Source organism: Xiphophorus couchianus, chromosome 1 (genome assembly GCF_001444195.1).
Source record: "Xiphophorus couchianus chromosome 1, X_couchianus-1.0, whole genome shotgun sequence".
In the NCBI taxonomy this organism is placed as follows: domain Eukaryota; kingdom Metazoa; phylum Chordata; class Actinopteri; order Cyprinodontiformes; family Poeciliidae; genus Xiphophorus; species Xiphophorus couchianus.
The window spans coordinates 4,508,978-4,526,916 of NC_040228.1; the positions used below are offsets into that span (position 1 = coordinate 4,508,978).

A 17,939-nucleotide genomic window follows, 5' to 3' on the forward strand; every position below is an offset into this window, starting at 1 on the left:
CCAAAGTACGCCCAGGACTACCTGAATAACACAATGAAACGCATTGCAGGTGATGGGCACAAAACACATGCAGACTGGTTGAACAAACTTCTATGCCCCCTCTAGGATCCTAAAGAGGGTGTAGAAATGGTTCAGTGTTCTACAGCCAGGATGAAACCCACACTGATCCTCCTGAATTTGAGGTTTGACTATCCCATATAACTTCTCCAGAAACCTTGAATTTACCTAACCAAGAAGAATATCATTGTTAAGAAAAGATTTTTGGAGCTGTGCTAAAAATACTTTTTTTTTTTATTCAAATAAGTTTCAGACATTCTGTATTTTCAACAGGGATGTTTAGTTTTGAACATCTGAACTGATGTCAAAGTTAGGATGGTCTTTCTAATGTGGGCTTACACTGCCCTCTTGTGGTTTTATCAATGCTTGCTTCAGTAAGTCCTGGACATGATATGCATGAACCTTTAGAAAATAAGTAATTTGAGCGTGTTTTAATGAGGAAAAAAACTTTTTTGAAATTCTGTATATTTTCAGGTTTATTAATTTAATTATGGTTCAGTCATATTTCTTCGTTATTGTTTCTACTTTGAAATCAGACAGGAACGAACAACTGTTGCTTGTTTCTTCAGGTGGAAGAGGACGGCTCGTTGAAGGAGCAAATCAAAATGGCGAGTCAAGAGGAGTCAGTGAGGGAGTTCGTCGCTGTTACCGGCGTGGAGGAGGAGAGGGCCCGCTTTTTCCTGGAGTCCGCCGGTTGGAACCTGCAGGTAGAGATTTTCAGCGGGTTTTCCTTCGACTGTGTCGGGCAGAACCGGGCTCTGTCAGAAGCAAACTGCGGTTAAACACTGTGTTTGATGAGTAGCTCACCGGCTAACGTTAGCCTGTGTCGCCAGTCATTTGTGCAAGTCACCCCTGGACAATACCGACCCCAGTGATTTCAGACACCAACAGAGACGTCGTCGGACAGCCAAATAGCCAACTATGAACAGCTGTACTCGTCTATATACGGGCGTCTTTCTGTCAAGTTTTAGCCGGTGTGCCGTGGTTCCAGTGAGCCGTGCTAGCCAGCGTTAGCCCCCTGTTAGGTTGGATTAAATTTAGTTGACGCAGTAAGGGTAAAGCTGCTAGCCTGTAACCTGAAAAGATAGCAGAGTCATCAGTCGAATTCAAATATAACATTGTGTTTATGGTTACAGACATGTTAATAAGACACATAAACGAAGGAGGTTATTTAGAGAAACTAAATAATCTCGAGTTTCTGCTTAAAAGCGACTCCATAGATACGAAAGGAAACATGCCAGAGTCATGTGAGCACAACAGCAGAGTTTGGATAACAGATTTTACGTTTTTTTATGAGGCATTGTTAAACTGTGTTGGTTTAGTTCAACCAGAATTTCTTTGACAGTAATGTAATAACTGTCAAAAACTCTAGTGAAAAATAAGAGACCTGGCAGCATTTTAGTGTAAGCAGTTGAGTTAGAAAAACCAAGACCAATTACCGCTACTGATTAGATATGTGAAACGTTACTTTAAATAAATCAACATGTTTTTGTTTTTGCTTCTCATTTTTAATTGTCAAACCTGCAACAGTGGCTGTGGGAAAACATGGCGCTCTGTCTTATCCCAGCAGTTTCAGTTTCATTCGGCAACTAAAGGTTCCTTTGTTCTCACTTGGTTTTAAGATTTGGCCTGAACGATCAGATCTGAGTTACTTACTGTGCAGACAAAATAAACGTGTCCCTCGCACAGCGGGCAACAATCAACTACTTTTTTGTGTGTGTTGGTGTTACAATTTGATTGTTAAATCCAGGGGTCAGCCACATTTTCAAAAAGCCACATTCCCCTTGTTGCTACAAAATTAAAAACTTGACTAGAGCACATGAAATGTCTTTTTGAATATGTACTAAATTAAGTCTTATTTTGAAAGCTACAGAAGCCAAGAAAAGATGTTTTCCGCATATATTTTGTCTAATACTTTTCTTTTAAGTTGATTTCCTTAAAATTCAGGCACAACCACATGCATTTGAGGAATGGAAGTTAATGCACACATCAATCGTCTCGTGTTAGTTTTGAGAAACCAAGGTTTGATTTCACGAGATTAACTCATCTTCAGAAAACCACTGGGAAATTAACTTATTTCAAGAAAACCATTGGGAAAAGCAAATGTCCAGACTCGGCTTCTGTGGAAAGCAAAGGAAATTCAACAAAAATCTTCATATTTTTGATCAAAGTGTCTCTAAAAATGACAACAAAAAAAAATATTTTGTCATATGAGAACAAGTGAATATGCCCTGCCCATCAACATGTCAAATAAAGAAAGATGGGTAGCATAGTGTCGCAGCCTTTCGTTCCAAAAAAGCAAAAAAAAACTCCAATAAAGGTTGTGGGTGGTAACGGGTGGTTTGGGATTTGTACGTACTTTTACTGATTCATTTATTGTTAAAGTTGAAATAAAAGGTCTTGTAACTTAGTTGAAATGAAAAATACTCTCAATTTAATGTTCAAGTGGTCAAAAAATCATTCCCAAAAGCCTCCCGTCCACACCAGACATTCACCAAACAATCCACCCAGCACCCGGTGTGTTCTTAATTGCTCAAATTGGTGGGCGGGTCTAACAATTAACAACGTAATCTAAATAATTCCAAATATAAAAATTAATTACAAATTTTGAATCTAAATTAACTTAAATATATTCCCATTACCCAAAGAACAAAACAAAATTGGTAGAAATTATAAACTACAAAACTTTTACATAAATGGCCACGACACATAGTGTAGCGCTAGTTACACGAGACGAATTCCTGCGTCTCATTTCCGTCTCCACGTTTCCTCCCCAGCTTGCACTGGGCAGTTTCTTTGAAGATGGAAACGATGATGACATTATCACACTTCCTCAGCCTGAGGGCGGCTCCTCCGTGTCTCGATCTACTGGGCCCAGGTGGGATCTTTTTTACATCTTTTCTTCAACATTTGTTCTATTCAGACTTGTATTAATATTATTACTATTGTTTAGTAATTTTGCAATATAAAAACTACCATTTATGTACAGTAGTCAGCCCAGGGTGACCTCCTTCAGAGATCTGATGCATGAGGCAGAGGATGAAAGTGATGAAGAGGAGGGTCAGAGGTAAGTGAACTGACTAATAATGGCTTTTTTCTGTTTCTCAGGTGGAATTATTTCTACATTTAAATGTGTAATTAAAGAATAAAAGGTAATTCAGATTATATTTTAATAGCTTCTTCATGTTGGAGCTTTTAGACAATAGTCATGCAGGGTTGCCCTCAGAAAACCTGATGGCCCTCCAGGCTTATTGTATTCTGGGGAAAATCCTGCCATGTTTCTTTCAATGCTTTTTTTCATTTGCATTTTGATGTATTGATTTAGAAAGGGTTGATGGAAACTGAACAGTTCTAAAGAACTTCTTCAAGTTTTTCCACTCACTTGACATGGTTCTTGGCTTTTCCAAAAAAGAGTTAACGTGCTAAAGAGGAGATGGAAACACATTTTCAGGATAAGTCAAACATAGCGAACTTTCCCATCCAGTTGTGGGTCTGTGCCTTACCAGAGGGACAAAGTTCAAACCTCTAAAGTTTATCAAAGGAAGACTAAATTTTTCTGAGATGTGTGCTCCATGCCTGTTAGCAACCTCTGCTTCCTGTTTATTATGCCATACGCAACATCAACATCTGACAAAATCCTGCCTTGCATAGCCTGGTTGATACACTCCAAACCAGTAGATGGAAACACACTTAATTTGCCTGTTTTCTTTTTATTTCTTCTTTTTTGCAACATTTAAAAAATCAGTTGAATATTTGAAGAACAATCGGATGGGAACACAGCTGTTAAATGTAAAAATAAACACGTGGATATTTCAGAAGCTTTGATAAGTTCTAGATTAATGAAGGGAAAAGCAATTTGCACTTTCCCTTATAAATGGCTGTTGCACTCATAGCAGCGCTCTCTGGCATCCTCATCCTGACTGAGGCCGACACAGGAAGAGGCACACCTTAGGAAGCTGGTTCCAGAAAGCACCAAGCCAGTTTGGGCCCCCACCTCGTTCACTGGGAGCCACTGGTGTTCCTGCTGCATAAACAGATTCCTCTGCCAGGGCGATCCACTGGGCTGCTTTCTAACGGATGAGGGAGGATTTAATGGTGATTTTATTAAATCAACACACGAACCGAACATTTTGTCCATAAATAGTTATCAAATATTTTACTAATCTACACTCTTGAACTGGTTTTATGGTCTTAAACCAGGCTTAAATCATACTTTTTGTTGGAAACAAAGGTAGTCGTGCTTTGGGTGTGTTTGTTCACTGGTATTTTCTGTATTGTTTGTATTGTGTATCTCAGACTTGAGTTGGTATGACTAGCTGCTTATTCACTTTTTTAAACAATGACCATAATAGTTGCTCAGCTGAATTATGTTTTTTTCTTCCCTTTGAAATGCTTAAAGAATGCCAGTCCAAACCAGTTAGCTTCGCCTGGACAGATTCTGATTCTGTGTGCTGCTGAGAACTTCAACCTTTATGGAATAACCCAAAAACCATCTGTGTTTTATTTTCTATTACTTTTAATACGCTCTGAGAAAATAAAGGCCCAGATCAAGATGGCTAATGTTGTCTAAATACTTTTAAATAAATACTTTACATTCCATTTTCTACATCAGCATTGTGTCCCATTCAACACTCTCCACACTAGCTGCGTTTTCTTTCCAAATGTGCGCAAAACATTGATGTTCCGCTAATGTCTAACAAATACAATTTTGCGATTCCAGTGTTTCCAGTAAACAAGCGACCCACATTCAGGCAAAACATAGCCTCGACGCGGGTTCGACTCCCGGACCCGATGACGTTTACCGCATGTCTTCCCCCCTCTCCTTCCCCCTTTCCTGTCAGCCTACTTTGAAAAAGGGACACTAGAGCCCACAAAAAATTAAAGATCCCTTGCGGGGCAAAAAAAGAAAAGAAAAGCATGGCACTCCATCATCCTGCAACTACTTCCTGTCGTCGTCCTCATCTTTTCTGTCATTTTCATCTTTTCCACCAGTTGTTGATCATGTGACGCACAAAAAGTGTTTCCATGGTAGTTTTGCGACATGAATAAATTTCGATACGGCCAGAACAAACGCCTCAATTTAGCACCAAAACCTTAGTGTAAAACAACAGTTTTTTTTCAAAATTGCTGTGTTTGCATTAAGTTAATTTATTTTCATAATGTTAATTAGCACCATTGTACGGTCAGTGGACACGGAGCTACTGACGCCCCATTCATAAGAAAAATGTTTTCCCATGAATCAGTTTGCTCTGGCCAGGCCAACGACTGAATCATTCCCTTCTGATTCATTTGACTTTCTGATGATTTGACTAAACAAAATTTTGTGTGAAACACAAAATTACAGAGCAAGCTCCCTCGCTTTGCAGGGGTGGGCATTTATTGTATTGTACTAACCCTAACCCTATTCCTTGTATTTCACCCTTATTGTGAAATACAAGAATTTTGATTTATCATCGTCTCAATCATAACAGGTTTTTCGCGGGGGGATCAGAGCGCAGCGGGCAACAGATCGTTGGTCCGCCAAAGAAGAAGAGCTCCAACGAGGTCGTGGAGGATCTGTTCAAAGGGGCCAGAGAACATGGAGCCGTGCCTCTGGACCGGACTGGGAAAGGACTAGGAGAATCCAGCAAAGCAAAGGTCCAGTTTACTTATGTTTTTACTGTCTGTTTTCTGTTTGTCTTTCACTCTGTTTTCATGACCTTGTGTCGTTTCTTAGGCTTTTGTTGGTGGAGGTTACAGACTGGGCGCCGCTCCAGAAGAGGAGTCGACCTACGTATCTGGAGAGAGGCAATCGTCTAACAGCCAGCAAGACGTAAGAGCAGGTCCTCCTTCCCTTCACTTCCTACCGGGTTTGCCTTGGTGTTACCATGCCAATCAGATCCCGGTTATCCTCTGTGATGCAAACAAACATGGAGCCACCTTACAAACCGAGTCTGTTTTCTGAGCAACAAAGAGAACACTAATAATCCAAAGCAGAAAATGTACCACTTTAAAATCTCACTGAGTGATATCACAAAACTTGATATTGCTACTTTGCTTATTTTCAAAAATTTAGCAAGTGCGGTGTTTCCATTAAATAAAGCAATTAAAATAACAGGTGAATAAGTTTGTTCACATAAGTAATTAAAAACACGCTACGTCATCGTCCTCCTATCACTTCCTGCCGTCTTCTTTGTCGTTTCTGCCAGTAGCAACATCTGGTTGTTGATCATGTGACTTGTGATGTGAATGAAGTGTTTCCATTGCAGTTTTGCAAAATCCACTCATTTCGATATGACCAAAAACACCACCTCAACCTAGCGCCAAAACGTATCAAAAAACATTTTTGAAATTGCCTTCAATCCTATTTATCAGTCCTATTTAAACGCAGCTAATGTCTGTGGTGTGGTCATTTTTGTTGGTGTTTAAAGGTCAGCCAGAAAATTGCAATTATTGCACCCCTACAAAAAATGTGCTCCCCCCCCCCTCAACTGCATCAGAATTAAACCCAAGGGTGTAGTGATTGTGTCTCATGTGGGTATGGTGTGTTTCTTTTTGCGTAAGGTACATGTGGTTCTGAAGTTGTGGAAGACGGGCTTCAGCCTGGATAACGGTGAACTTAGAACTTACAACGACCCAGGGAACGCTAACTTCCTGGAGGCAATTAGACGAGGGTGAGACAACTTTCACAGGCCGTATGTCCCATGCCAGGGATGTCAAACTCCAGTCCTGGAGGGCCACTGCCCTGCAACTTTTTGATGTGCCTCTGCTGCACCACACCTGAATAGAATAATTAGCAAGGCTCTAGAGAATGTATCTACACAAGAAGGAGGTAATTAAGCCATTTCATTCCAGTGTTTTGTACCTGTGGCACATCTAAAAACTGGACAGCGGCCCTCGAGGACTGGAGTTTGACACTTGTGTCCTAAGCGGATAAATCAGATCCAGCATCAGTCACATTGATGTGTTCCTGTAGGGAGATTCCTCTGGAGCTGAGGCAGCGTGCTCGAGGGGGCCAGGTCAACCTGGACATGGAGGACCACAGAGACGAGGACTTTGCTAAGCCCAAGGTCTCCTTTAAAGCCTTTGAAGGTGAAGGACAGAAGCTAGGAAGGTGAGATTTCTAACCAGGTGTATATTTGGCTGGATATCAACAGTTTTTATAAATTTAGCCTGATTATTGTATCTCTTTGGTTTTTCTTTTTTCTCCAGTGCCACTCCAGAGTTGATTTCAGCTCCACCCACCTCCCAGCAGGACCAGGCCGCCAACGAGGCCCAAGCCAGTTCCTCCGTCAGCCTTGACCCCTCTCAACCTACTACTAACATTCAGATCCGACTGGCTGACGGCGGCAAGCTGGTCCAGAGGTTCAACCACACCCACAGGTGAACACTTATAGGGTTGGAGGCGGAGACTTCTGGAAGTGGATTAGTTATAAATCAGAAAACTGCAGAACTTTGTGAAAGGAGCAGTATTATGTTAAATTGACTTTTTGAGCTTTATGACAGGTTAAGATGTTACTCCCTCATCAAAAACATACCTGGGGTGTTGTCTTCATTCTTATGCATGTTTGAGGAATCATGGCAACCAACTGTACAAAACACCTGGTTGAACCTACTTTTCCCTTCAAGTTGAAGCTCTTCGTCAGCTGCAGGTTTCAAGCTCTTACCTCACAGAGTAGCCCTCCCCTCCCCCACTCAGCTCCTTCAGACTAGCCAGCAGCAATCAGCAAACACCCGGTGGAATTATGCATCTGCTGAGCTTGTTATAAGTTCAATTCTCAGTTCAATTCTGGTAAAAACTTTAAGGTTTAATAGAGGAGCCATGTTTTGATGACTTCATGAAAGTGGAGTTTCAGCAAGAGCATGAGTTCCTTAAAGAGACAGACGCCCAATTTCAAGTAAAATTTCTTTTAAGTAATTTGATATATAAAGCATTTTTATAATAACTGAAGGTAACATGGTTACTTGATTTGCTATATCAGTAAATACTAAATATTATGTGGCTGGAAAACGCATAATACTGCCCCTTTAAGATTGTAATCAAAACTGTAACCTAAGCGTGACTTTTAAAAAGCCTCACTTTTTAGTTAAACCTCATTTGTCTTTTGGGATTTTAAATTTTTTATAATAAACAGGATAAGAAATAGTCAACTTAATGCAGACAAATAACAAGGAGATAATGTAATCATAGATCAGTGTTCTTATTGTCAGCTTTCATTTCTCTTCCCTGTAAACGGATGAGATCTGACCAGTCCCAGGTCCAACATTATAGGACACCATTTAGGATGATGCTTTCAGGTCCAAACATCTACAGAAACAAAACAAGTTCAAGTATTTTAAATAGGTGTCATAACATAGTTTAAATACTCTTATGGCGGTTGTTTATTCAGAAAGGGAGCCTCCTTAAAGTAAATATTTGATCGAGTAATGTTAAGCTAATACACCGCCGCACCCTCACTGGAGAGAAGTCCCAGTTCAAGAAACCAAAACATCTAACTGGTGCAAATTCTAGTGCAAGTATTATTCAAGTGTTCTTCTTATTTATTTATTTTTTTTAATTTAAAACCAGTGATCTGTGATTGCATCAGTGATTGCAAATTTTTTGTCCAGGTCCCTCTTGAAAATGAGATCTAGATCTCAACGGGGTTTACCTGGTTAAATAAAGGAATAATAAAAAAAATAATAAGAACATGTGAGGTCAATCACTGTTAACTCAAGATTAATCAAGCGGGGCAATTATAGTTTCACAGAGGGGCAAGTTTTGTTTTTTCTTTTTTACATAAAATCAAAGTTTGTTAGAACAAACATATCTTGTGTTCCACTAAATGTCTTTATTGGGGGAATAATGTCAGCAGAAATATCCTTTATTGTCCCACAACGGGGAAATTCAGTTGTCATAGCAACAAGTTGGAACATGCATAATAAAACAAAGGTTAAAAAAACACAAAAATAACAATGAGACTGTACAGTAAGTATGTTACAGAAGACAATGTATGGTCATTAGGCTGTGAAGGAAAAGTAACTTTAACTGATGAAAAACTAAAATAATAAAGTGTTCTGCATCATTTTCTCTCTAAGCTAATGTTACCTTTCCTTGTTTCTGCCGGTGTTCCTCAGGGTTTCGGACCTGCGGCAGTTCGTGGTGTTGGCCCGACCCGCCATGGCTGCCAGAGAGTTTGTTCTCATGACGACCTTCCCCAACAAGGAGCTGGCAGACGAGAGCCAGACGCTGCAGGAGGCCAACCTGCTGAACGCTGTCATCGTCCAGCGGCTAAACTGAGGCTGGGACAACGAGACAGCGACCCCCGTCCCCGGAATCCCCCCCTGACCCTCTGCTTCCCTCGCCCCAAAGTGGCTGAAGAACCACAGCCCCTCTGACGGAGCAGAACACACGGACTTAAATGGACTTCTAGTTCCTGATTTTTGTTTTTCTAAAATGAAATGTTAAGATGTTGCTCCCCCCTCTCCATCCACACAGACTCCAGAGGGCTGAAACGCTGGTGAACCAGTCAGAAATCACCAGATGCTGGTCACTTCCTCTTGTCTTGTTGAGTCTAGCTGAAGGAACGTTATGCTGGTCCACTTTGGAGTCCAGTCTACACTTTAGCTTGTACTATAATCTGGCCGCTGAACAAAGTTTATATTCTGGTACAGGAGCAGATTTCCATTTGTAAACTGCACAAACAATAACAAAGATTAGATTCATCATGTTTTCTTTTCCCCACACAAGGATTTAACCAACTGATACCAGTAGCCTTACTTTCCTTTCTTCTAACATAACGCCACAACAGGTCTGTTGTTGAAAAGCAAATTACTTTATTTTTTTAAAACGCCTCTGTTTTTTAATTTCCTTTTCTCAGTTAAAGATGCTTTGCCCCGTTCCCACAGCAGCATATTAGCGAGAATCTGGTCTAATAAACCCGTTGAGCAAATGAACATAGAGATTGTAAACACTGGTTTCCTTTAGTAGAATCTGAATTTCTGTGACAACGACATCTTCTATGCATCCTGGGGAAGACAGAAACACGTTTGGACCTCCAGTGAAATAAACTCATTTTATGGTTGATGTAAGGAGAACCCGCTGTCTTGTTTTTATTAGTAATATTATTTATTTAAAAGGTGCAGGTGGAAGATTTATTTATCCTCGTAATACTACGACTTTATTTCTCAATATGGCTTTATTCTCGTGCTTTACTCACGTAATGCGACTTTATTATAGTATTCATAGAGGTAGGAGACGGGGGAACGTTTCCCCGCTAATATTGGAGACAGTTGTGTTTGTTAATATTTGATTTTGAAATCTTCAACTCGCGTGATTTTGTTTTGAAGGCACAACACAAACCCACCCTCAAACAGGCGCAGTGTTGGGGGGCAGAAAATCCTTTTGAATGAAGTAAAACAGCCTGTCGGGAATGTTGCCCTGAATATTGCTTGTCTATAACATCTTGTCAGTTTACTTTAATATATAACCAAATCTTTTTGGCTCAGTCGTTTTAATTCTGGAATAGTCACATGTCCAATATTTTACTGCTAATTCTGTCTAGAATTGTCTTTATTGTCATTAACATGAGATGTATTACTCCCACTAGAAATATTACATTTGTTATTCACAGTTATGAAAATTTACAAAAAAGTAAATTTCTTTGTCAAAAAAGCCACATTTTGTTCTTTATGACTGATTTGTAAAAACAAAAAGGCAAAAAAAAAAAAAAAGACATCCAAAATGTGTGAGTACTTCATATACTTAATATTTGGGACAAACCATGACACAAACAATGACAAAGACAGGTGCAGTTGTTGTTTCACTGGGTTTTACTTGCAGTAAGGAGAAAATACAGTGAGTTACATAAAGTTCATAGATCACAACGTTCTTTAACAACCATTAGAAAAGATTGTGCTTATAAACAGTACATTGCCTAAGCCTGCGCAAAACTAGAGAGCGGATGCTTTTTCAACCTTGCAAAAACCCCTAGCAGAAGACAATCATCTTACACACAGGAAATGAACTAATTACTGCAAAAAATATATATTTTTTTTTACAATGAGCAAAGTTAATGTCATATTTTTCCATAGTTAAACTCTCTGGAAATGTAGGATATATAAGAACATAAACAATTAGCAAACAATGTAATGACTAAGTACCAAATGATGACTAACATATTGAGAAAAATATATGTGTAAATATGAGTAGATAAGGAAAAGATAAAAATCATGATGAGAAAACATTTTTCCAACAAAAACATAATTTGGTGTATTTTTGATGAATGATTATTTTTATTTATTTTTTTACATCTAACAGGTCAGTTTTCTAGATCATGATGCAACTTTACACATCAAAATAAGACATAGACCAGACAGTTCTGTCATTTTATTAGTTACCAACCAACCAGGTCTGTCCCTTCATACTATTATTAGTTTATCTAGAGTACATAATTAATCTGATCGGATCAAATAAAAGCAAACTAAACACCAGTTACAATAAAAGTAAAGAAATATATTGAAACACAAATATATTTGTGTAAATATAACACAAAATAATTAGTCTCCATATATTTTACTTCTATTCAATGATTCAACCAACAGTTCAGCTCGGAGATAGAGAAGAGAACATGAAAGTGATGCAGGGGGAACATGTGACTGGTTCTGGTTCTGGTTCTGGTCCAGAACTGAGGACCCAAACCTGCTTCTGAAAGGCCCAGAATTATAAACACCTGGGTCTCTTTAGCATATCTGTTGTCATTATCTAAAATTATTTGTGTGTTTTTCAGTCTTATTTGACTGCTGGCTTTAAATGAGTTTATTTGTGTTTCCAGTTTTTGGAGAATATTTTGCAGCAGAACCACGAACTGGAGGCCTGCTTCGCAAAACCAGGGCAGCGGAATGAGCCGGGCTTCTGGATATCCTGGCTGAATTGAGCTTTGATTCGGTTTCACAAAAGCAGTAGTGCATATGTTGTCATGGGAACTTATCTTGTCCAGCTAGCATGGAAAAGATAGCTCTCATGGTCTGTTGGAAGAAATCTGTAGAGGTGCATTCACTTGAATTACTTCAGCCTGGCTCAACACAGTCGCGCCTCCTGAGCCTGATTTGGGTTTTGTGAAACTGAACTGATCCCATTATGATTATGTCGAGCCTGACTTTATCTCATATCCTGGATTTCTGAATCCTGCTTTTGTGAAACAAGCCTCTGATCATAAATACTCTACATATTTATGATCAGCTCTAAATAACAAATATATAAAAGAAGTTCTGCATGGCGCTTCAACAGATCAACGACCAGCCCGATTTACAGGACAGATGATCATGGGAGCAGAGTTTCTACCTCCATCATTGTTACAGGGATCAAAGAACAGGTAGAGTTTCTGAGCGAAGCTACAGCCTGTAAAAGAGTAGATCAGATCTGCAGCATCTGCATCATAGAAAGAGACCAGACCCCCCTCATAATCCACAAACACCCCCACCTTCCCAGGACCAGGCTGGAGATGGAGACGGACCGGGGAGTCAGCACACGCCGTGTACTCATCTACATTCCTCAACATAACGGTCCAGAACCCGTTCTGAGGACTCGGTGGAGTTATTCTCTTCCTGTTGATGGACTCTGCGGCCACTCCTAAACTCCATTTAGTCTTCCCTTTAACCTGAACCTCAGAGTAAAATCTGCCTGAAGAGAAACCCTGCCGGCCTAAAACAGAAACACACTTGGAAAATCTCTCGGGGTTGTCTGGAAGGCTCCTCCAAACATCAGCCACCTCCACTCGTTTTCTGTCATCGGACAGGATGAGCTTAGGATGAGCTGTGTCAGGATCCAGAGTCACGTCCACCGCAAACTGCCGGACCCTCTTCAGCTCCGCCTCCTTTATTATCTTCTTCATCTCCTCCCCCACCTGAGCCACAGCTCTCGCCACGGTCTTGTCAATTGGCGGTGGACGAACTCTGACCGCCGTCCAGGTCTTGGTGGGTGTAGTGGCTTTCAGGGAGGAGAAGCTTTTAATGACATGGAGGTGGTCTTCAGCCTGGGAGAGCTGCTTCATCTCGGAGCTCCTCTTCGTCAGCACAAAGATCTCCTTTTCCAGATCTCTGATGAAGTCTTCAGCCTGTTTCTCTGTAGTTTTCTGTTTGTCTTCGATCTCCTTGAGGAGCTCCTTCAGGCCTCGCTCAGCAGACTCCTTCAGCGCCGTGAAGACCCGAACGCCTCCTGCTTTCTCCCTGTCCGCAGCATCTTTGCTGATCTTAACCGACTCTTTGATCTCCTTTATCTTCAGTTGCATGCTCTGGATCACCTTCTGAACTTCGGCCTCCGTCGTCCTCAGCTTTGCCTTCGTTCCTTCAGATTCTTCTCTCAGAGGAACCAGCTTGTGGTTATTGTGACCTAAGACGGGACAAAGCGAGCAGACACACATCCGGTCGGTCCTACAGAACAGCTCCAGAGGTCTGTCGTGTTCCATGCACATCCTGTCCTCCAGGTTCTTCACAGGCTCCATCAGCTGATGTTTCTTCAGCCGTGGAGCGGTCAGGTGAGGCTCCAGGTGTGTCTGACAGAAGGAGAGCACACACACCTGGCAGGCTTTTATGGCCTTCAGTTTGGGTCCCGTGCAGATGTCACAGGGAACTTCTCCTGGTTTGACGGCTTGTTGGTGAGTGTCACGTCTGAACTGATCAACCACCTCAGAGAGCAAAGTGTTGGTCTTCAGCTGAGGCTTGGCGGTGAAATGCTTGTTGCACAGAGGACACTTGTAGACACTGCTTCCATCCCAGCTTTTAGTGATGCAGGTTCTGCAGAAGTTGTGGCTGCATGGCGTAGTGACCATATCTGTCCCGTCCAGACAGATGGAGCACAGGAACTGATCTTCAGACCACAGGTAGGTGCCAGAAGACATGTCTGAACTCTGAGGACAGGAGACACAGATCAGTGATTTATCAAGATACTCTGAAGGTCTGCAATGACGTTCTGATCAGGTTCCACGTAGGGAGTTCAGTCGGCGGGACCAAAGGAGGAGAACATCTGATCACCAGATGGCGTCAGGAGCAATGGAAGCTGTTACTTCAGGACCTGCTGTCTCAGCTTTCTGAAACACTTTCGGTGTGAAACGAGATGCATCCTAAACATCGGTTCTTGTTCTCAGATTCTCTGCCTCACAAGGCAAACTCTCCTGAATGGTTTCAACACCTCCAACCAAATCAGACAAAGACATAAATGATCTGATCCTCTCTGAAACACCAGTTCAATTTCATTCAGTTGAAGAGAAAAGTCCTCGAAGAGAGAGATCGGATGTTCAATAAACCACGTTTAACTTGTTTCTGTTTCGTTAGTCGTGTTTATCTTTATAACATTTTGATCATTTGCTTGTTTCAGGTTAATCTTCAATCCATTTGACTTTGGCACTGTGCTAATGGGGTGATGGGTGATTTCTATAGCAGCAGTTTGCAAGAAACATCTTCTCTATGCAAAAATTTGAACTACTGATCAGTAGGATCAGTAGGAATACTGATTCCTACTGATCCTATATATAAATCACTATTTATAGTGTGATATAAATACTGTAGTGTTGTTGTTGAGAGAAGGTTTCTTAATCACAGCTACATTCAAAGCTTGTGGTACAAGTCCGTGTACTATGGATAGGTTAGTCGTAGCTAACATAGCAGTAATCAACTAGCTAAAAATAATTTCGTTGGGACGAGGTCCAACAATCATGTCAAAGGTTTGGAAGAAACTCATATTTTTGACAAATCATAAAGCTCAACTGACCCCAAACAGACCAAACACACATCAGGTTCTACAGTTACATCCTGTGCTGCCTCACTTAGAGAGGATGTAGTAATCACACTCTGGAGTATGGAAACAATTTCATTTTTAATTGAACCAATTTTATTTCAGTAGAATCCCATAAAGGCATTCTACTTTATGAGAGCTGGGTGAATGAATGAATCACCAGAGCTATGATTATTTACGTTTGGCAACAGGACTAAAAGGAAGCCTACATTCTCCTCTATTAATACAAAAAAATACAGTGTTATAGATTGGCGAAGGGACTTTTTTATTCAGCAATACACTATTTTTATAAGTTAAGTAGGACTCCTCTAAATGTGTACCATCATTTTCTCTCAGATTTCCTAGTGTTGTTCGTCAGAGTACACAGCACTGAATTAAATCAAGGGGGCCAACCTCCTTTTTTAAGGCAACTAAGTTGTCTAATGTCACATGCAATGAGGAAGAAACATTATGAAGCAAATGAAATTGCTGCCTTCTGATGTGTTTCTGAGATTCTGAGGTAATTAAGCCTGAAACAAATTCCTTAAAAGTTTTTACAGCATTATCTTTCTGATAAAGATCTTCTATAATGAACTTTTATTAGAGGTTATCAAAAATGTTCAGACAGCACAGGGGTAGGGGGAGGTGCTGTTATTTCTTCACACTCTGCCGAGGTCTAAGGTATGATGACCAGAGTAGGTAAGACTGTGAATTATTTTAGTAAAGCCAATTGAGTCTAAGATAGCATTAGGCTATCGCCGTCTTTGTCAACATGAGTGTTAAAGTCCCCCACTATAGTGAGCTTATCAGTATTTAACACTGATTCAGGTAAGAAAAGGAGATATGATCTCAAAATTGAGAGTTAAGGTCCAAGTGGATGATGCAAAGCAACAAAGAAAAGTGATTTTATTGCTTCGCAACTAGGATGAGGAAATCTAAGGGTTAGATGTTCAGAAGAACTGCAGCTATTAGTAGGCGCAGGATTAATTAGTAAATCTGAATGAAAAATAGTTGCTACTTCCCCACCTCATGTTGAGGAATATGAATATTTGAACAATTAGAACATTCATACTAACATGATCTTCTTGCTGCAGCCAGGTTTCTGTGAGGCAGAACGATTCAATCTGAATGTCGCAAATCAAGTCATAAATGACAAAAGTCCTCGAAGAGAGAGAGCTGATGTTCAATAAACCACGTTTGTCTGGTTTCTGTTTCGTTCGTCGTGTTTATCTTTATGACATTAATCTGTAATCCATTTGGCTTTGGCACTGTCCTAATGGGGTGATGGGTGAGGAACACTGCGGAAAGAGGTGCTAAACTGCAATTATGCTTCCTGGTCTGGACCGTGTTGTCACCGTTTTTGGAGGAATAATATTCACCAAGCCAGGAACCAGGAACCACCAGAGGTCCAGCTGAAATGTCTCAGCTCAAAGTGGTCCAGAGAAATGACCGAGACAATGACAGATGAGAGAAAACACATCAGAGTTTACAGCTTTAATCCAGATGCTGGACAGGCTTCGACTTCTCCTGGACTAACTTTGACTAGACCATCACTGCAGAAGCCCAAAAATTGGATGAAACACGGACACCAGTCCCTAAGAAGTTGGAGAATCTCCCCATGGACTTTGTTTTGACACATTATAAAGATAACATTTAATCTCCTCAGATACATTAACTGGGATTGTTCTGCCTGCAAGAGTCTCTCTGTGAACTTTAAACTGGGTGGAGAGAAATTGTTATTGACTGGAGTTCAATAAAACCGACTTTTGAACTACAGATGCTTTTGTTTTTTTTCTTAATGGAAGTAAAACAAGAACTGCACCATACACAAGACAAATGACTGGAGATGATTTGTGTTTCCGAAAGTAACTAGATGATTTTCCCCAGTTTGCTGCTTGTTGAAATCTTTTAGTTCCATGTTGATGTTGATGACAAGAAACACAATCAATATTATCAGCTGTACTCACCGCTGGTTAACTCAGGTGTTGGAAAAAGAAAAAAGCAAACTCAGACACAGAGAAGTTAGTCTCGACTGCAGCTCTGCTTTTTTTCATTAACTTTGACCTTCCTTTCCAGAAGGTGACGTTTAAATCTTCCGTTGTGGCTCCGCCTCTGTCCAGAATCATCATGGGTGTGGCCAAGAAGATCATTGGCACAGAGCAAAGGATGCTGGGAGATTTATACAAAAAGGTACGAAAAAACAAAAGACCCAACAAATTGTGAGGGATTTATTCCACGGCCCATTTGGGGAATTTAAGCTTCCCTCTTCCAGGCGCTTTTAACAAGAAATCATTTATCTCAGATGCAGTAATGTTTCTAAACTGTTGCCCATTATTCAGACTGTCTGTTGTCAGTTTGTGAGTCTGTGACTGTAACTGAACACTTATCACAATATAAGCATTTTATGTCAGTTGGTATCAATAATTGCTAATATGAATAATTATTGATTAATTTTTTTGTTTTAAATATCTGAAATGCGATGTAACTGGTGGCACAACGTTACCTTATCTTATTCACATTTTTCACTCCATGCCATCCTTTAATTTTAAGCAGTTATGAGACACAGTGGCGAAACCTGAAACTGTTGCTGTGCAAGTTACTCAATAGGTTGTTGCTAGGTAACCCATTGAACTTGTGAGTTTGTGGAAAGTTTCTGCTTGAATTTCTTTGCAGGATGTCAGAATATCTTCCCAGAGCTGCTGGTTGGATATGAACTGCATTCAGATCTTCTGCTTGAGGAAACTCCAAAGGTTCTCAGTGAGGTTGAGGTCAGAGGAGGATGGTGACCACACCATGAGTTTCTCATAGCAGCCAATGACACAGTGGTATTCCTTGCAGCATTCATTGTCATGATGAAGATGATTTTGCTACTGAAGGTACGGCTCTTCTTTTTGAACCATGAAAGAAAGTGATCAGTCAGAAAGTCCATATACTTTGCTGAGGTCATTTTCACACCGTCAGGGACTCTGAAGGGGTCAACCAATGATTCTCTCCTCATGACTTCGGCCCAATAAATGACTCCACCACCTCCTTGCTGACGTCTCAGCTGTGTTGGGACATGGTGACCGTCCACCACCAATCCACTACTGCGTCCATCTGGACCATCCAGGGTTGCACAGCAGTCATCAGTGAACAAGTCTGTTTGAAAATTAAT

The 17,939-nt window shown here is 40.6% G+C and overlaps 2 protein-coding genes across 3 annotated transcripts; one reads left to right on the forward strand and one right to left on the reverse strand.

Annotated features, from left to right (window-relative positions):
• Nucleotides 1-606: 606 nt before the first annotated feature.
• nsfl1c (NSFL1 (p97) cofactor (p47)) lies at nt 607-10,113 on the forward strand. Of its 2 annotated transcripts, none has more exons than XM_028020014.1 (9): nt 607-764; nt 2,835-2,935; nt 3,047-3,124; nt 5,529-5,694; nt 5,774-5,869; nt 6,601-6,710; nt 7,013-7,150; nt 7,249-7,419; nt 9,154-10,113. In XM_028020014.1, the coding sequence occupies exons 1-9, from the start codon at nt 663-665 to the stop codon at nt 9,314-9,316; spliced, it is 1,125 nt and encodes a 374-aa protein (XP_027875815.1). In that variant the 5' UTR covers nt 607-662; the 3' UTR covers nt 9,317-10,113. The 2 variants fall into 2 exon arrangements, with proteins under 2 accessions (XP_027875815.1, XP_027875824.1); XM_028020023.1 differs by having other exon boundaries at nt 3,050-3,124.
• Nucleotides 10,114-10,830: 717 nt separating this feature from the next.
• Nucleotides 10,831-16,907, reverse strand: LOC114146163 (E3 ubiquitin-protein ligase TRIM39-like). The gene is made up of 2 exons (XM_028020000.1): nt 16,753-16,907; nt 10,831-13,922 (listed from the first exon to the last, which is right to left on the reverse strand). The coding sequence occupies exon 2, from the start codon at nt 13,911-13,913 to the stop codon at nt 12,306-12,308; it is 1,608 nt and encodes a 535-aa protein (XP_027875801.1). The 5' UTR covers nt 13,914-13,922; nt 16,753-16,907; the 3' UTR covers nt 10,831-12,305.
• Between the last annotated feature and the right edge of the window lie 1,032 nt (nt 16,908-17,939).

What these genes read in the sequence shown, in the direction of transcription:
- nsfl1c (XM_028020014.1), top strand. Translation starts at nt 663, where the DNA reads ATGGCGAGTCAAGAGGAGTCAGTGAGGGAGTTCGTCGCTGTTACCGGC. An exon ending in TCTCGATCTACTGGGCCCAG is followed by an intron (nt 2,936 to 3,046) that starts GTGGGATCTTTT and finishes ATTTATGTACAG; the next exon opens with TAGTCAGCCCAGGGTGACCT. An exon ending in GAGAATCCAGCAAAGCAAAG is followed by an intron (nt 5,695 to 5,773) that starts GTCCAGTTTACT and finishes GTCGTTTCTTAG; the next exon opens with GCTTTTGTTGGTGGAGGTTA.
- LOC114146163 (XM_028020000.1), bottom strand. Translation starts at nt 13,913, where the DNA reads ATGTCTTCTGGCACCTACCTGTGGTCTGAAGATCAGTTCCTGTGCTCC.